Source organism: Heloderma suspectum, chromosome 3 (genome assembly GCF_057233095.1).
Source record: "Heloderma suspectum isolate Gila_16-S chromosome 3, 16-S_ref, whole genome shotgun sequence".
Lineage (NCBI taxonomy): Eukaryota > Metazoa > Chordata > Lepidosauria > Squamata > Helodermatidae > Heloderma > Heloderma suspectum.
Genome location: NC_139460.1, coordinates 177907873 through 177926382, shown reverse-complemented (window position 1 = coordinate 177926382; position 18510 = coordinate 177907873). Strand labels below are relative to the sequence as shown.

The window sequence follows — 18510 nt, the reverse complement described above, 5'->3', positions numbered from 1 at the left end:
GGGGTGGGGTATGAGTGGATGACAATGTCTGCCCCCCCCCCCGCCACCCATGTAAAATTCCATGAATGAGGCAGAGCAATGTTGCAATAAAAGCATTGTCTGGAAGCACACCAGATCTCTTTATCCTGGTAAAGTTCTTTAATACAAAGCGAGCAGAAAAATTATTCAAGATCACCACAGAGTTGCATCTTATTATATGATTTAGCAGGGCAGAAGAATAGGCCCCATGAGTACACATTTTTCTCTTGTGGGCTAAGTATGTGGCTTGATAGGTTGATGATATTTGGTGTGTTTTGGTTAATCTGAAGGTCGCTTATCACCGTTGATCAATCTTGGCAGCTTATTCCTCTTCTCCATGAGGTGTCCATTTTGAGTCTTTACTGTGGCTTAGTTCTATTTCAGTTTCCATCTTTACATTTACCAGTTATGTGGTGTTTGTTGTTATATAGTATATAAATTGGGTGATTCTTTAGTTTGATAGATAATTTCCTATATATTTAATTTAAGGAAAAAGTGTTGTATGTCGACTGTTGTTGTTGTTCAGTCGTTAAGTCGTGTCCGACTCTTCGTGACCCCATGGACCATAGCACGCCAGGCCTTCCTGTCCTCCGCTCTCTCCCGGAGTGTGCTCAAATTCATATTCGTTGCATCAGTGATGCTATCTAGCCATCTCATCCTCTGCCGTCCCCTTCTCCTTTTGCCTTCGATCTTTCCCAGCATCAGGGTCTTTTCCAGGGAGTTTTCTCTTCGCATTAGGTGGCCAAAATATTTGAGCTTCAGCTTCAGTATGTGTCCTTCCAATGAGCACTCAGGGTTGATTTCCTTTAGGATTGACTGATTTGACCTCCTTGCAGTCCAGGGGACTCGTAAGAGTCTTCTACAGCACAAAGGCATCAATGCTTTGGCGCTCAGCCTTCCTTATAGTCCAGCTCTCACAGCCATACGTTGCTACTGGGAAAACCATAGCTTTGATTATACGAATCTTTGTCGGCAGGGTGATGTCTCTGCTTCTGACTATGCTGTCTAGGTTTGCCATAGCTTTGGGGTCTTTATTTTTAATCCATTTGGAATTAAAGCTAACTTTGCACTCTCTTAAAAAGGTATCTGTATTTGCATCAGTTTCTTTAGGCTGATCATGTCCAGTTCAAATGGCTGGTTGTGGTGCCTTCCATCAGAGTTGAATGTGTATATATCTAACCACTTCATTCAACTTTATTTATAAAGATCAGTAGAAGAATGAACATCTTTTAGACTAATAGTTTAATTTTGGTTTTCTACATGAGCTTTGTATGGAATATGTACCTCTTCGGATGCAGGACTGGTTAGAAGCAAGGTGGAATAGTTGGCAAGAGGCAAGTAGAGAGTTCATTTAAAGATATGGGTGGCATTAAGCACAGCATGCAAAAAATGGAGAATAACCACAGTCTAGGTGTATCCGCAATGTGCATAAAACTGTAGATTCTGTTCAAAGCCATATTGAATGCTTTCTTTCCACCTGCCTCTTATCCCACCTCACTTCTAATCATTCCTGCATCTGACAAAGTAGGTTTTACTAGGAATGCTCATATAGGAAATCAAAATTAAACTAGTAGTTAGTCCAAAACTGGGGTGGGGAACCTGTCCAGATGTGGCTGTCCAGATGTTGTTAGGCAACAACTCCCATCACTGGCTGGGGCAGATCAGGGTTGGAGTCCAAAAACATCTAGAGAGGGCCACAGGTTCTCCACTCCAGTTTAAAATGTGGTGCCTCATTCTTCAATGGACCTTTCTAAAAGCCTAACACAGCATACTACATATATTTATATACTGTCTTTGTGCTTTTAATTGTGCCCAGGGCTATTTACAAAGACAATGATAAAAACAACCTAAAACTTTAGCTAATAATAATAATAATCCATGCGTAAGTACTCTTCTTCTATCTAGAGTCCTTAACTGATCTGTTGAACAGTAAGAAAAAGCAGAGAGGAGTAATTCTGTTATAAATAGTATAACAAAAGGGAACTAATTAAGCACATGAAATTGCCTCTATTTATTTAATAATGGTATCATATTAATCAGAATTTTCTTACACTGTAGAGTGCAGAAGTAGACCAGTTGATTTGCCACTATAATGTTCAGTGTTTGTTAACATTCCTATAGCATAGTGTACAAATTGAAAATATATGGAGATTTTTTTTTCTTAGGCCAAAGAAGCTCAAGTGAAAGCAGCAGAAGTGGAAGGAGAAAAAGTTGACAATAAAACCAGACTGGAAGCAACCCTTCAAGAAGAAGAAGCTATTAGGAAAGAAAACCAAGAAAAAGAGTTGGAAAGGCTTTCAGAAGCTGCTGAGAAGGCCAAAGAGACCCTTCAGGTTGCTGAGAGGGTAGGCAATTTCAAATGCCATCAGTGTTAATGTTTTGCTCAGTCTTTATTTGCAGTTGGTTTTTCCAGAAATCACATGTAGATTTCTCCATATGACACAACTTACATGCCATACTAGTGGACTAACAAGGCCTTCAATGTCTCTTACATTCTGTGATGTTAATTATAGGCTTCTTCCAAATGGACAAGCTCTGCACAAACATTCTAATAATAAATACAGGATGAAAAGGGGTACTGATGTGCTTGAATGTTTCTACAACTATGTATTTTGAAGCTTAAACAGATTTCATATGTGAGCAGTTTAAAAAGAAAATTGGGGAATAGTAAGCTTGCACTGGTGGCATGGTGGTTTTAAGGAGCTCTTATGTCAAGTTCCCAAACTACGTTTTGAATTTAAAAAATCTATTCATTAAAATGGCTGTGATTTTGAGGATCAGAACTGTGTACACACCTGCAACTTTCTATAATCCTCTATGAGGAAGGAACATGTCTGCGTATTCTACTCCCAAAAAGGGATTGAAAGGAGTTGAGTGTTCCAGAAGCTGCTGCCTGTATATGTATTAACTAGATATTGACCTGGTTCGCATGTCACAGTGACAATTCCTGGGTTGTTTAACCCAAGAATTGCTGGGGTGAGTGAAGCAATGAGTGTGTGTTGCTTCCCATGCGCTCGCCATTTCCACTTTCAATTAACAACCCAGGAAAGCTCCCATTTCTACATTGTTCCATGACATACGAATCCAGAACTCTGGATTGTTTATGGGTTAAACAATGCAGTGTTAACCTAATAATTGCCCATGGTTTATCGTTGGGAAAAGTAGAAACGATGAGCACATGGTTCATGCACTTTGCTCATCCCCGCAATTCCTGGGTTAAACAACCCAGGAATTGCCACCATGATGTGGGAACCAGGTCATTGCCTTCCCAACAATGTCCATTATACTATGGCTACAGAAGCAAGAAAGATACCCCCCCCCCCCCCCGGCCAAAGTAATAAGCGCAGCAAAATGACAACAGTGGGGAGAGGAGTTGGCCTGACCTTTCATTGTTCAAAGGATCAACAGCTGCTCCTCCTTCATAGAGAAAATTTTTCCACATTATTTCAGTGCCCTGTGATAGCAGAAGTGAGGGGGAAGGAAAATGTCCCACTCACCAGCCAGACAGAGGAGAAATGTTGGAATTCCCTCTCTCACTCAGCAAGAACATGCATTGGCATTGCCAAGTGCATGCATCGAGTTTCAAAGATGCAATTGAAGATCTTATTCAAAGTGTATTAAATTACTATGTTGGCTAGGCCTGTGGATAGAGGCGAATGTTCCTTCCTTGTTCTCCTTGACCTCTCAGCGGCTTTTGATACCATTGACCATGGTATCCTCCTGGACCGCCTAGAGGGATTGGGCATTGGAGACACCATATTACAGTGGTTCCAGTCCTTCCTCCGGCAGGTACCAGAGGGTAGCACTGGGAGAGGAGGTTTCGGACCCGTGGCCACTCACTTGTGGGGTGCCACAGGGTTCCATCCTCTCCCCGATGCTATTTAACATCTATGTGAAGCCACTGGGGGCTGTCATCAGGAGGTCTGTGGTGTGGTGTCATCAATATGCGGATGACATGCAGCTCTACCTCTCATTTAAATCTTCACCAAGGTTGGCCGTAGAATCCCTGTCCAAATGTCTGGAGACGGTGAGTGGCTGGATAGGGAGGAACAAGCTGAAGCTGAACCCTGACAAGACCAAGGTACTTTTGGTGGGAGACAAGAGGAGGCTGGGGGATGTCGACCTGGTGTTGAATGGGGTACGGTTACCCTTGAAAGACCAGGTCCGCAGCCTGGGGGTCATTTTAGACTCCCAGCTGTCCATGGAGGCTCAGGTGTCAGCTGTGAGCCGGGCAGCACTTTACCAACTCCATCTGATACAGTGGCTGCACCCCTACCTTCCCAACCATCTGCTCCCATCGGTAGTACATGCCCTGGTCTCCTCTCATCTAGACTACTGTAATGCGCTCTACGTGGGGTTACCCTTGAAGACAGTTTGGAAGCTGCAGCTGATACAGGACGCAGTGGCTTACCTGATTAAAGGCAGCCACCAGCGTGATCACATCACTCCAGTGCTGAAGGAGTTGCACTGGTTACCAGCTGCTTTCCGGGCCAAATTCAAGGTGTTGGTTTTGACCTTTAAAACCCTATATGGTTCCGGCCCAGCCTATCCTAAGGAGCGCCTCCAGCAACACCAGACAGGCCGCTTAACAAGATCAGCCTCGGATGGCCTTCTCTCTGTCCCATCAGCCAGGACAGCTAGGCTGGTGAGGACGAGGGAGAGGGTCTTCTCTGTGGTGGCCCCCACTCTGTGGAACTCCCTTCCTAGGGAACTCCGGCATGCCCCCTCTTTAATGAGCTTCCGCCACGCATTAAAAACATTGTTGTTCAGGCAGGCATTTGGGGTGGGTTAGGGTATTTTTAGAAATACGATATTTTAAAGTAGAATGTTATTGTTTTAAAATTGTATTGCTGTACATTGCCCTGAGTGGCCAGATGACCGGCCAGATGGGCGATTAAGAAATTCAGTCAATCAATCAACATTTCATATGGTACTATTACTTTGTTTCAGAAGGAGGTGGAATCTCCAATAGATCTTGATGCTTCAGCTATGCATATAAAGAAAAGCCAAATAGCTGTGGATGCTGAACAGGAACTGGAGAAGGTGGATTTAACCCTTCATTCAGAAACTTTGAAAGATACAGCACCAGTATTGGAAGGCATTAAGGTGATTGATGGGCAGGGATGGGAAAATACAGTGCTACAAACCACACCAACAATTCTACATAGGGCAGTGGCAAACTATGCCTAAATTAGCTATTGATTCCTTTCATATAGTTATAACTTTCATATAGTTATGAAGGATTCGGATTATTTCATCAAATTTCAACAGACAAGAACTTATTTAATTTGCTGCCTACCAGTATTCTGAGTAATATGGAATACTTCAATTAAAAGAAGTTTCAGTAGTATTTCTGCCTTTTCAAACCTGGGACCCACCTTTAATTCCAATTTTAAATGATGGAATCCAGTGTTAATTTTAGTGTATATCTCCCTCTTTTCTCCTTCTCTCTCTGGGCATATCTACAGTAGTTTAATAGTCGTTCCTTCTCTCTAAGGAACCCTGGGAATTATAGGGGTGTATGGGTGGGGAGGTAGAACTTAACAGAATTCTTAGCACCTAGAAGGAGGAAAGAAAAGGAAAAAGGGAGAGGCTGGCACCGACAATGGGCACTGAGAACTCCTGACCAAGAGCACTCCCCTTGATTAGCCCTTCTGTCCCAGGCAGTCTGCCTGAAATATACAGTTCACTTGGGGAAAATGGTAAACCTGATCAGCATATTGAAAATTGTATGTGAGAATGAGGCACAGAGCTGTTTCATTAACTGAAACCTCAACATTAGTAAACTGTGCATAGTTGGAACAGGCCAGATATATACTCTGTACTTATCATTGGCAAGTGAATATGGAAATATTAAATCTCCTGGTAGAAATTGTGTGACCAGGGCAAACAACTGGTTGTAATTTTGACATAATCAAAACTGAGATAAATTTTTATTCTTTTTGACATTTCATATCTAATAAGAAAAAAAGTAAATTGCCTGCTTCAGTGGCAAAAACATTTCCCCCCATGTATCTTTAAAGGAAAATATCAGATCCTGATGCAATTTGATTACAAAAATATCACTTGCTGCTCTATCTTCTGTACAGGGAGATCAGACTGCAGAAAAATCCCTATCTACACAATGGCTACCATCTATAGTAGTTTTCCCCAACCTGGTGCCCTCCAGATGTTTTAGACATCAGCTTGCATCAGCCCTAGCCAGCATAGCCAGTAGTCAAGAATGCTGGGAGTTGTAGTTCAAAACACCAGGTTGGGGAAAAGCTAATCTATAGGAAGTTTTTGTGTTTGGAAAGCTCTTTGCTAGAACTACTAAAATGTGTTTCAAATAAGTCTGGCTCCACAAACCTGGTCAAGGAGCTTCTAAACCTGAGTGTTGAGGAAACTGGCTTTTCTCCTTTTACTGTTCTTAATTACTGTTCTTTCCTGATAAAGAGTCTCTGAGCTTGAAAGATACCTGGATCTGATATTTTCCATTTAGAATGTTCAGTGACCACTTTTTAAAACATCTATAGCCCATTCTGCACCCAAACAGAGCAAACACGTGACTCTATCTTCTTGGAGGATGACAGTCTGAAGAGGACAGCCTCCTGTATCTGTGGAGGCTCTCTGCGCAAGCCAGAACCCTGGAAAATCGGTATTCTCCATAGATTCAGGAGACCCTCCTCTTCCAGCTGTTGTCCTCCAAGAGTACAGGATGATGGAAAAGCGCAAGGAGGGGCGTGGGGCTGGAGCTCTCTCTCTCCTCACGTGTTTGCTCTACTCAGGTACAGAACACCTGAATAGGGCTATTGTCTTGATTGTGTGGGTTCACCTATCTGACTTCTTAATCTGTTTCAACAATACCAAAAAGTCACATTACCTTTGAATGTATTATCTAGGGTATACTAGACATGAGATTTTGTTTGGTGGGGAAGGGGGAGATGTCTGAATCATATTCTAAGTAGATCTGTTAGTTACTTAGCTTTTTGTAAAACATACATTTGCCTTAGCAAATAATATGGTATTCACTATAGTCCTTTTCTGAGCTATAGTAGCTACAGTAGTCCTCCGTCCTTTCATAATGTAGTATACTTTTTTGTATTGTGTATTTTATGAGTAGCCAACTTGTGGCACAGGATGTGGAAGTTTGTGGTGCTTCTAGACAGGAGCAGGAGGGTATGTGGACCTGGCTGTATATAAAAAAGTGATCTAGCAACTACTTTGCACTTAACATGTGGCACACTTAACAAAATATGTTGGCTACCACTGGTGTACTCAGACTTTAGTGACATACATTTTGTGTATTTGTAATCTAAGACTATGGACATGTATTTATTAGTTCTTGTTTTCATGCTGCAAAGTTTGAAACATGGCAGTGGTGCCTATTCATTAAGGTCAGGAATATATTATATTTTTATAACATTTGAAAGTGGAAATTTAAAGCACATACTGAAAGCAGTTAAACAGATTGTGTGTAAAGCGGCTAATTTACTATCTGTTAATTCTCAAACTGTTACAATGTGCCTGTTGGTGACACTTGTCTAAGTGATGCACCAAAACCACTCTATGAAGTTACTTTTCCTGGCCTGAGAACTTGTGATAAGACTGTGAGAATTCTAAGGATTTAAAAAGCAAACACCTTATCCTGCTTTAAATTAAAAAAAAAAAAACCCTTTTGATTTAAAACTGAAGGACAATGTTGAATAAAAACTGAGCAAGTGATAGCCAGGAACAGTCCTAAAATATTATGTTACCTAATCAAAGGAATGGAGGGAGGTATCAAGCGGGGTTTTGGTCTTGGGCCCTGTACTCTTAAAGATTTTTTATTAATGACTTTGAGGAAGAGGTTGGGGGAGGGGATGGTTATCAAATTTGCCGATGGCACAAAATTGGATGGGATAGCTAATGCCCTAGAAGACAGAAAGAAAATTCAAAATGATCTTGATAGGTTAGAAAACTGGGCAGAAAATAACAGAGTGAAATTTAACAGAGACAAGTTCAAAGTTCTTCATACAGGAAAAGGAAATCAAATGCACAGATATAAGATGGGGGATACCTGGCTTGACAATTGTTGTTTATTCATTCAGTCACTCCCAACTCTTCGTGACTTCATGGACCGGCCCACGCCAGAGCTTCCTGTCGGCCGTCGCCACCCCCAGCTCCCCCAAGGTCGAGTCCGTCACCTCCAGAATATCATCCATCCATCTTGTCCTTGGTCGGCCCCTCTTCCTTTTGCCTTCCACTTTCCCTACCATCAGCATCTTCTCCAGGGTATCCTGTCTTCTCATTATGTGGCCAAAGTACTTCAGTTTTGCCTTTAATACCCTTCCCTCAAGTGAGCGGTCTGGCTTTATTTCCTGGAGTATGGACTGGTTTGATCTTCTTGCAGTCCAAGGCACTCTCAGAATTTTCCTCCAGCACCACAGTTCAAATGCATCTATCTTCCTTTGCTCAGCCTTCCTTATGCTCCAGCTCTCACAGCCATAGGTTACTACGTGGAATACCATTGCTTTAACTATGCGGACCTTTGTTGTCAGTGCGATGTCTCTGCTCTTCACTATTTTATCAAGATTTGTCATTGCTCTCCTCCCAGGAAGTAAACGTCTTCTCATTTCCTGGCTGCAGTCAGCGTCTGCAGTAATCTTTGCCCCTAGAAAGACAAAGTCTGTCACTGCCTTCACGTTTTCTCCCTCTACTTGCCAGTTATCAATCCAGCTGGTTGCCATAATCTTGGTTTTTTTGAGGTTTAACTGCAACCCAGCTTTTGCACTTTCTTCTTTCACCTTCATCATAAGGTTCCTCAGCTCCTCCTCGCTTTCAGCCATCAAAGTGGTATCATCTGCATATCGGAGATTGTTAATGTTTCTTCCAGCGATTTTAACTCCAGCCTTGGCTTCATCAAGCCCGGCACGTCGCACGATGTGTTCTGCAGGTTGAATAGGTAGGGTGCAAGTATACAACCCTGCCGTATTCCTTTCCCAATCTTAAACCAGTCCGTTGTTCCGTGGTCTGTTCTTACCGTTGCGACTTGGTCGTTATACAGATTCCTCAGGAGGCAGACAAGATGACTTGGTATCCCCATACCACCAAGAACTTGCCACAGTTTGTTATGATCCACACAGTTAAAGGCTTTGGAATAATCAATAAAACAGAAATAGATGTTTTTCTGAAACTCCCTGGCTTTCTCCATTATCCAGCGGATATTGGCAATTTGGTCTCTAGTTCCTCGGCCTTTTCTAAACCCAGCTTGTACATCTGGCAATTCTCGTTCCATGAATTGCTGGAGTCTACCTTGCAAGATCTTGAGCATTACCTTACTGGCATGTAAAATAAGTGCCACTGTTCGATAGTTTGAACATTCTTTGGTGCTTCCCTTTTTTGGTATGGGGATATAAGTTGATTTTTTCCAATCTGGTGGCCATTCTTGTGTCTTCGTAATTTGCTGGCATATGGCATGTATCACCTTGACAGCATCATCTTGCAAGATTTTAAACAGTTCAGCTGGGATACCATCATCTCCTGCTGCCTTGTTATTAGCAGTGCTTCTTAAGGCCCATTCAACCCCACTCTTCAGGATGTCTGGCTCTAGCTCACTGACCACATCATCAAATATATCCCCGATATTATTATCCTTCCTATACAGATCTTCCGTATATTCTTGCCACCTTTTCTTGATGTCTTCTGCTTCTGTTAGGTCCTTGCCATCTTTGTTTTTGATCATACCCATTTTTGCCTGGAATTTACCTCCGATGTTTCTAATTTTCTGGAAGAGGTCTCTTGTCCTTCCTATTCTATTATCTTCTTCCGCTTCCGCGCATTGCTTGTTTAAAAATAATTCCTTATCTCTTCTGGCTAACCTCTGGAATTTTGCATTTAATTGGGCATATCTCCCCCTATCACTGTTGCCTTTTGCTTTCCTTCTTTCTTGGGCTGCTTCCAGTGTCTCAGCAGATAGCCATCTTGCCTTCTTGGTTTTCTTTTTCTTTGGGACATTTTTTGTTGCTGCCTCCTGAACAATGTTGCGAACTTCTTCCATAGTTCTTCCGGGACCCTATCTACTAAATCTAGTCCCTTAAATCTGTTCTTCACCTCCACTGCATATTCATGAGGAATATTAGTGAGCTCAATTCTAACTGATCTGTGGGTCTTCCCTATTCTCTTTAGTCTGATTCTAAATTGTGCAATAAGACTTGACAATAGTATGTTCTGAAAGGATCGTGGAGTTATGTAGTCTATCACAAGCTGAATAAGAGTGAGCAGTGTGATGTAGCTGCAAAAAAGGCAAATGCAATTTCAGGTTGCATCAGTAGAAGTTTTGTTTCTGAATCACAGGACATAATAGTCCACTGTACTCTGCACTGGTCAGACCTCACCTCAAATACTGTATCCAGTTCTGGACACCACACTTTCAGAGGGATTCAGATAAATTAGAGCTAGTTCAGAGAAGGGCAACAAAGTTTCTTAGGGGACTAGGAACTAAGTACTGTGAGGAAAGATGGAAGGAACTGGGTATGCTTAGCCTTGAGAAAAGAAGGGTTGGGTTGGGGGAATATAACTTTTCAGCTTCTTAAGGGGTTGTCACATAGAAGAGGGCCATGACCTGTCCTTTATCATCCAAGATTGTAGCGCACAAAATAATGAGCTTAAGTTACAGGAAGGCAGATTTCGATTGAACATCAGGAAAATCTTCCTAATGGTCAGAGCAGTCAGACAATGGAACCAACTGCCTAGGGAGGTGGTGGGCTCTCTATTACTGGAGGTATTCAAGCAAAAACTGGACAGCTGTCTGTTAGGGATGCTTTGAGCTGGATTCCTGCACTGAGCAGGGGTTTGGGCTCAATGGCCTAAATGGTCCCTTCCAAGTCTATGAGTCTGTATTACTCAGGGTCTTTTTATTCATTAATGTTTAAACTGCAGCTGTCTTCCCTCCAGTCTGTGCTTTTATGGTGATATTGCATTGGCTCAATGCTGGATACACCACTTTTATAACAGGAATCCTTGATGCTGTGATTGGCACATGGAATTGTTGCATGGATTGCTTGGCCACCAAAGAGAACAAGAAAGGAAAGAACCCAGCCAGCAACTGTCCTCTTATTTGTTCATTCATTGACAATACAATACGAACAGTCTCTCAGCAACTCTATTTAAAATATGCAGCTCATTCTTCTTATTCTGATATAATAGGTAGCCACGGAAATCTACAGAAATCCTTTTCTGGTTAGAGCTTTTTGTAGTTAACTTTCTTGCACATTTCCATCCTCTCCTCTTTCTCAACCTCACAGAAGAATCAAGTGAATTATGATGGGCAGTGGGAAAGGATTAGGTACTGAGGAGAAAAAGTTGGAACACTAATAACAATCCCTACCTTCTCTTTCTCTGGGAAGTATTAAACATCTGGCTGACTGCCTTTCAGAGACAGCATTTTGTGGAGTCAGGAACTATATAAAGATGCCCAGATTTCTTTCCCCCCAAATAAGAGATAGAAAATGGCTTTGCCCTTGGCCTGTCCATTAGCTCTCTCTCATTCTATTCTAAGCAAATGGAAAGTACTATTTCAGCCTTCTGGAGTGAAAAAGTGTCTCATCTGTTTGACTTGATCAGTGAGGTCCATGTGAAGTTTTTACCAGGAAAATATGTAGGTGTCTCAAAGACCTTAAAACCATGACTTCCCCTTCATTAACTTATGACTACTGTATACATTAACAGTTTTTAAACCTACTTAAAAGTATTAATTTAAGACAATCATAGAATTGGAAGGACTGGTTGGTCAAATGGTCCAAAGTCTTGCCCAAGGGGTTATCAGTCCTGCCCAGGTCAACCTGGGCAATTCAGACAAGCAGAGAAAATAGGTGCACTGAAGAGAGATGTCTAAAGGGCAAGTAGCTTAAGCAAGAGAGATACATGATATGTTAAAACTCATGTAATTCATATTAAACAACTTCTAGACACATAGGAGATGTGATTGATTTTAAACCCTGCCTGTACATACTACAGTAACAATTCCTATTCAATTCAATGAATGATGCCCATATAGGACAAGTTGTAATCCTAAACTAGTAATTCCATTTATCTATACATGTCTTAAAAGTTTTGGATTTCCTTTGGAACTATATTTACTAAAAAAAATTTAAGACTTTGTTATAAGAAGTGGAAAACATGAGGGGCTCCAAACCATTTTCTGGAAGGGATTTTCTCCATAACTATTACTCATTTCTCTTTGTTTTAGGGTGAGGAAATAACCAAAGAAGAGATTGACTTGCTTAGTGATGCTTGTACTAAATTAAAGGAACAAAAGAAATCACTAACAAAGGAGAAGGAGGAACTTGAGGAACTCAAGGATGATGTGCAAGAGTATAGTGAGGTAAGAAGAGACTACGAGCTGGCTTGAGCCAGTAAAATAAATTTTGACCTTTTATTGGGAGGGGAAAACTAGTGCTATCATGAATCATACTTCTTGTCCAAGGGAAGCTGCCAAGGATCTCTCCTCCTAGACGTTGTGCTTCTGATAGAGGGAGACTGAGACAGGTCACCTTAAGATAAGAGGGTGATTCTCACCTCAGACCTATCAGATAGAAGAACTAAGCGGCCAGCTTGCCTGCTGACAGAAGGTGCCGCCACCCAGTTTTCAGCCATTCGTCTTGGGCCCTCTGCACCACAGTCCACCCCATTCAGGAGGATCCCCTGACCCTTGAGGGGCTTTCCAAGGGGCTGCTGGGGTGGGGAGGGGACAGGAAAGTCACCTTCCACCCACCCTGTTCCGGCACATCTCTGAATAGCATATGAATGGTCCCTCATGCAAATATTTTTGTTCCTTAGGATTTGCAGGAGATTAAGGAGTTGTCTAAGGCGGGACAAGAAGAAATAGTTGAAGAATCTAAAGCAAGCAAGAGACTGACCAAAAGAGTGAACCGAATGATTGGGCAGATTGGCAAAATTATTGGGGAGTTAGAGACAGATCAAAAAGTGGTGGATGGACAGTTGGACAGCGGTACTACTCCTCCCATTGGGTAAGTGATAGTTGTTATAAATGAAGGAGTTTATTCTTGTAAGTATGGTTAGCTTGAGGAAGGTTTTATAGCTGAAGGAAGTGTGTTTCAGAACTTCTGTAGTCTAAATTTTCATGTATTTATGATTGTAGCTGGAAACTGTTCTTTCCTGACTGAAAAGGTACCCCTTGATGAATCATTCAGCAGGAAAAATGTTTTTAATACAAGTACTTATGTAGAGTCTGTGTATGGCAAGCACCATCTTAAAAGGGGCATTCTTCCCCATTTGCGTGTGAATGGGGAATGTCTCTTCTGAGCTGATGCCTGCTGTGGCACATGCATGCATTGTTTAAAAACAAAGCAAGCATGTTTCATTCTTCAGAGGTGTATTTTTCACATATACAAATTTGATCAATTGATCGACTAAAACTCATGATTAACTAAGATTCCTTGAATTGGATTATAACTCTATAGACATAAATATATAATACTTGGCTATAACATACAGTAAAGACAATAGTATTCACATAGATTCTTCCTTCTCTTGAATAATTCTTGGAATTTTATTCAAAATAGCTAGATCCTGTATCTTTCTTAACCATGTTGAAACATTAGGAATTTTTTGTTTCCAGGCACTTGCAGCCACAAATCAATAAAAGTAAATTGCATTTTTCTTGAACTAGATGTTTAATATTTCCAGTCAATATTACTTCAGGCTTCAAAGATAACACTTTGAAGGTGCTCTACTAAGTATATATTAATGCTGCACTATTAAATAACGAAGATTTGATTTTCAGGCAACCCAAACTTATGTATAAATATATAGCTTTTAAACCACAGTCTTTCCAACTGCAGCCCTAGCTTTGATTGTTAATTTGTATTCAGTTGCTAAGGGATGATATACCATCAAACAAGCAATTTAAAGTATGTTGTTTACCATAGTATCACAAGTAGAAAATAATGAAACATTTCAAATAGCTTGTTAATGGTTTTCCAACTGTTCCAGGAATCGCTTGGATTCCTGGAAACTTAATAGGGTTTCCTTAAAATTGGTAATGGTGGACAAGCTTTCCTGAAAGAGATAATAGACGCCAAGCTGTCTTCCCCTGTGACATGTAGCTTAAGGGGAAGTGTTGGGTGTGTGCAACGGTGCACCCTTAAGTTCATGTAGGGTGATGGTGAAGTTCAACAGGGTTGACCAGTGCCTCAGTAGGTGCACCCTAGACTTGCTGCAGAATCTTCTACAACATGCAAAAGTTCCATGGGAGGTAAGTGACTGTTTGAAAATGCAGTGTTCGGTCAGTGCTCAAGTTAATCTAGTAAAGCGTTCTCCTTCTTCCCTTCAGAATCAAACCCTGGAGCAGAGGTCTACAATTTTGTTCACCATAGCTGATGTTCTAGGAGCAAGATGAGCCCCAGGCTTCCTCTCAGCCTTATTGCTGGAGAAGGGGTTATGACTACAGTTCTGCTGAAGTTTGGAGATGCTTAGCACTACTGTGGGGCCGATCCCCTCTATCCCCACAATTAGAAGGAAGCCTGGATTTGTTTTGGTGCTGTTCTTCCAAAGCACTAACCAGTATCAGAAGCACAGGGCAATCCACTTTTAGCTACACTTTGTAAAAACATCAGCTAGTTCATGCATGGTGAGAGGGAAATGTCTCCATGACATCTTCCCCACACGCATGTCTGCGTGCACGCGTACACACACACAGGAGGACACCATGCTTTGTAGCATCAGCCGCTGTAGTACAGGCAGCAGGAGCCCAACGGCTGATAAATTCTAGGGGTCCTTGCAGATGTCCCTTCTCACACATGCCGCTTGCGGATTTCTCTTGACTGATCTATGCATGGGGAAGGAAGGGTAGACAGTACAACGGAAGACCAAGACAACTGGCTTAGGAGGAGGCATGCATAACAAATAGATAAGCTATCCTGAAACAAGGGTTCAAGTTCCCCCTGCAGTGAGAACCAATACCCATCTGAATAAAAGGAGCCTTTCAATAGGCAGGGCAAAGGGGAACTAGGACAAGCAACAAGGGGAGCCACAACCACACCCTCGCAGCAGGGGAGGAAAATGGGTAATCCAGGTTCTCCCCACCCCAAACAGTGGATTTAATGCTAAATAGACTTCTTTGCCTGTTTGGCCAGCAGTATTAATGTCAGAGACAAAGGGGTTATCAGAGCAGGCAGGACTAGAACACACATAGCACACTCCCATACAGCAGCTTCCCAGTCAACCACAGCAGCAGACAGGAGATAGACGCATTAGATTTTATCACTGATTTTTATCCACTGTAATTTCTTTAATAGTACCTTAGAATGAAACCAGGAGTTATGACTGACACCCCCTCCCTCCCAAGAACACAAACACCCCAGCCTGTAAAGGAGGCAGAGGCTGTCTGGACAAGAGCTGTAACCTAGTCTTTTCACTGATGTGCTGATTTTTCTAAGTAGAAGGGAGGAAGCAAGCAAGCAATTCCCCACTCCTGCATTCTGTGGGTGACAGTGGCCCGAGATAGTCCCATTACCCTCTTTCTGAACATGTAGACCACTATCAAAGGTTCTATTCTATCCGGTCTTGGCTTCTTTTTCAATTTTTTAATCAAGTTGAAGATAAATGTGGTGTATCTGGTTTTCACTATGGAATCTGGTTATATAACTAGTGCCATATAGAGTGTGTGTGTGTGTGTGTGTAGGGGGGGTATATGTGTTTTAATCCTTTGTAGTAACTGCTTGCTGTATACAGGTTGTGTTTCCCATTTAGGGAGAATCTCATCAGTATCAATGAGCTTATTAGCGTGATGAAACAGATTCAGAAGATACCTGAAAGCAAACTGAACAGGCTTGCTGAAGCACTAGATGAAAATAAAGATGGAAAAATTGACATAGATGATGTTGTGAAGGTGAGTGTGCTGAAGAATATTTTGTTTTATGCTTTTAGAAATGCGCTAGTCAGACAATTCTTATGCCTTTTATTTAAAACATTACTGTTCGTACAGCTGATTTTGATAATGCTGTGATTTTGTAAGCTTGTATTTTTGACATCAGTTAGCCATTTTGTTTATAAGCTCCTGGTATGTATCATATGTATCAAAAAGGCTTGGATTCTAAGATGGAGTAAATTTAAGGAAAGTTTCCCTTTCCCTTGTCCTCCCTGCAGCTAACTGAACTATGAGGCACCAGGGGGCAGAGGGTGATGCAGGGGAGGAGGGGATGGGAACCTTCCTTCCATGAACGTCCTCAGGTTTTTACATTAGGACCATGGTCTTTATGCCCTGCTCTTTTTCAGGGGTGGCCTTGGTGAACTTCTTCAGTTTTCTACCAGACCTTTTATAACTGAAGTCAAGGGCTTCACCTTCCCCGGGCAACTGCAGCCGTACTTGAGGTGCCTTTGTTTGCCCTGTGTTCCATTAAGCAAGGGCCGCGGTGGCTTAGTGGTTAAGATGCTGAACTTCAGACCGGAAGGTCGGCAGGACAGCAGTTCGAGACCCGAGTGCTGCGTGGCGGAGTGAGCTCCCGTCTTCAGTCCCAGCTCCTGCCAACCTAGCAGTTCGAAAGCAAGAAATTGCAAGTAGATAAATAGGGGCCGCCTCGGCGGGAAAGGTAACAGCGTTCCATGCACCTCGGTGTTCAGTCATGCCGGCCACATGACCACGGAAGCGTCTTCGGACAGCGCTGGCTCTTCGGCTTAGAAACGGGGATGAGCACCGCACCCTATAGTCGGACACGACTGGTTGGGGACACCCTTTTTTTTACATTAAGCACTGTGCACACTGATGAAGTTATATAATACGTCAGGCCTCAGCTTTGGCATGTGTTAGGGGTTCATTGAAAACGTGTCTGTTAGCTAAATGGCTGTGGGAAAGTCAAAGCAATCTTTGTACCAGCCTCATGATGCTATTGTGTTTGCATGCGTGTATGCAGTCTGTTTTGTTTCTTTGTTTTGTTGTTGTTTGCTTTTATTCTTTTGTAAACTGCTTCAGGAGTTGTTTCAAATAAGAAACAGTATATAAATCTTGTTGTTATTATTATTAATAATAATTTTAAAATGCTAATAACAGTAATCAAGAAATGCCCTCACATAAATGCTCATAGATTTATAGTCTTGTTCACTATTTGCAATCTGCCTTCTTACTCTTCCATTTTAACTGGTTTTGGAGACAGATTCTGTGCTGCATTACGCAGAATATAGAACTGGCAGCACTACACCAGCAGTGGAGAAAATCCGATGTAGAATGAAGTGCTGTGCAGGATAAATTTTGGGGGTGAGGAGGGTGGAATCCCTGGACTAGAGTCCCAAGGGCCATGAAATCAACTGTGATCCTGTATTGCTGGAACAAACTTGTGCATGCAAATAGTGGTGACGAGAGATGAAGTTCTTGACCTTATTGACAAATTGAAAGCAAGCACATCACTGGGCCTAGATGGTATTTATCCTAGAGTTCTTAAAGAATTCAAATGTGAAATTGCTGATCTTCTATCAACAATATAAATAAATAATATGTACTATGTCCGTAAGATCAGCCTCTATATGAGAGGACTGGAGAATGGCCAATGTAATGCCAGTTTTTAAAAAGGGATCCAGGGAATGACAGGCCAGTTAGCTTAAGGTCTGTTCTGGATAAATTGGTGGGAAACATTATTAAAGATAAAATTAAGGACAAACCCTGCTGAAGAAGAATCAACATGGCTTCTTAACAGGCACAGCCAATATCATACTGTCCTTACACAAATCCATTGTGTGATCACACTTGGAAGACTATGTACAGTTCTGGTCATCACACCTACAAAAGGATATTGTAGAGTTGGAAGAAAAGGGCAACTAAATTGATCAAGGAGCTGGAGCAACTCCCTTATGAAGAAAATGCACTCAAGTTCTACTTGTGGATTTCCTACAGGCAGCTGGTTGGCCACTGTGTAAACAGAATACTGGATGAGATGGACCCTTGGTGTGATCCAACAGGGCTCTTCTTATGTTCTTATGCCAGCAAAATGGTATAGTTAGGAGTTTTTAAAGGACTCCACACAATTTTACCTTGTGCAAGATGACACTAAGGCTATTGTGACATGGGTACTACAACACCTTAAACTGTGGAAGGAAGGAACTGCTCACTGGAGTTGGTGAATTGTATTACTATGGGTAGATTTAGATTAGTGAGCTAGAGATTTGAGATGTGTGTGTCTGAGGAGATGAAGGAAATACCTGTTTCCTCCAGTATATTTAATTTATCTATCAGGCTCTGTCATTGCAAGCTTTTAGGAAGTCCCTAAAGATTTTCTTGTTTTTTCTGGCCTTTTCCCGAGTATGTTTCTGTGTACTGTTCTGAGTTTTTAGCTGCAATTGTGCTTTAGATTTTATTACCATCTGGGCTAGTGTCTGTTGATTTTATTAATTTTTTCTGGTTTTACCATTGTTATATGTGTAAGCCACCTTGGGTGGCCTTTTGCTCTTAAAAGTGCCTAGAAATATTTTAAATAAATAAAATTGTAAGGGAAATCATACATTTTCCAACTGTATCCAAAC

At 41.8% G+C, this 18510-nt stretch overlaps 1 protein-coding gene across 4 annotated transcripts in view; it reads left to right on the top strand.

The window, feature by feature from the left end:
• The window catches only part of LETM1 (leucine zipper and EF-hand containing transmembrane protein 1), a 54530-nt gene that overhangs the window by 28158 nt on the left and 7862 nt on the right, over window positions 1-18510 (top strand). The window contains exons 9-13 of one of the 4 annotated variants that reach the window (XM_084845022.1): window positions 2184-2363; window positions 4972-5124; window positions 12227-12361; window positions 12817-13007; window positions 15751-15889. In XM_084845022.1, coding sequence (XP_084701148.1) covers window positions 2184-2363; window positions 4972-5124; window positions 12227-12361; window positions 12817-13007; window positions 15751-15889 — 798 coding nt within the window. Of the gene's footprint in view, window positions 1-2183; window positions 2364-4968; window positions 5125-12226; window positions 12362-12816; window positions 13008-15732; window positions 15890-18510 lie in introns of all 4 variants that reach the window. The other 3 variants (XM_084845019.1, XM_084845021.1, XM_084845018.1) reach the window with 3 other exon arrangements.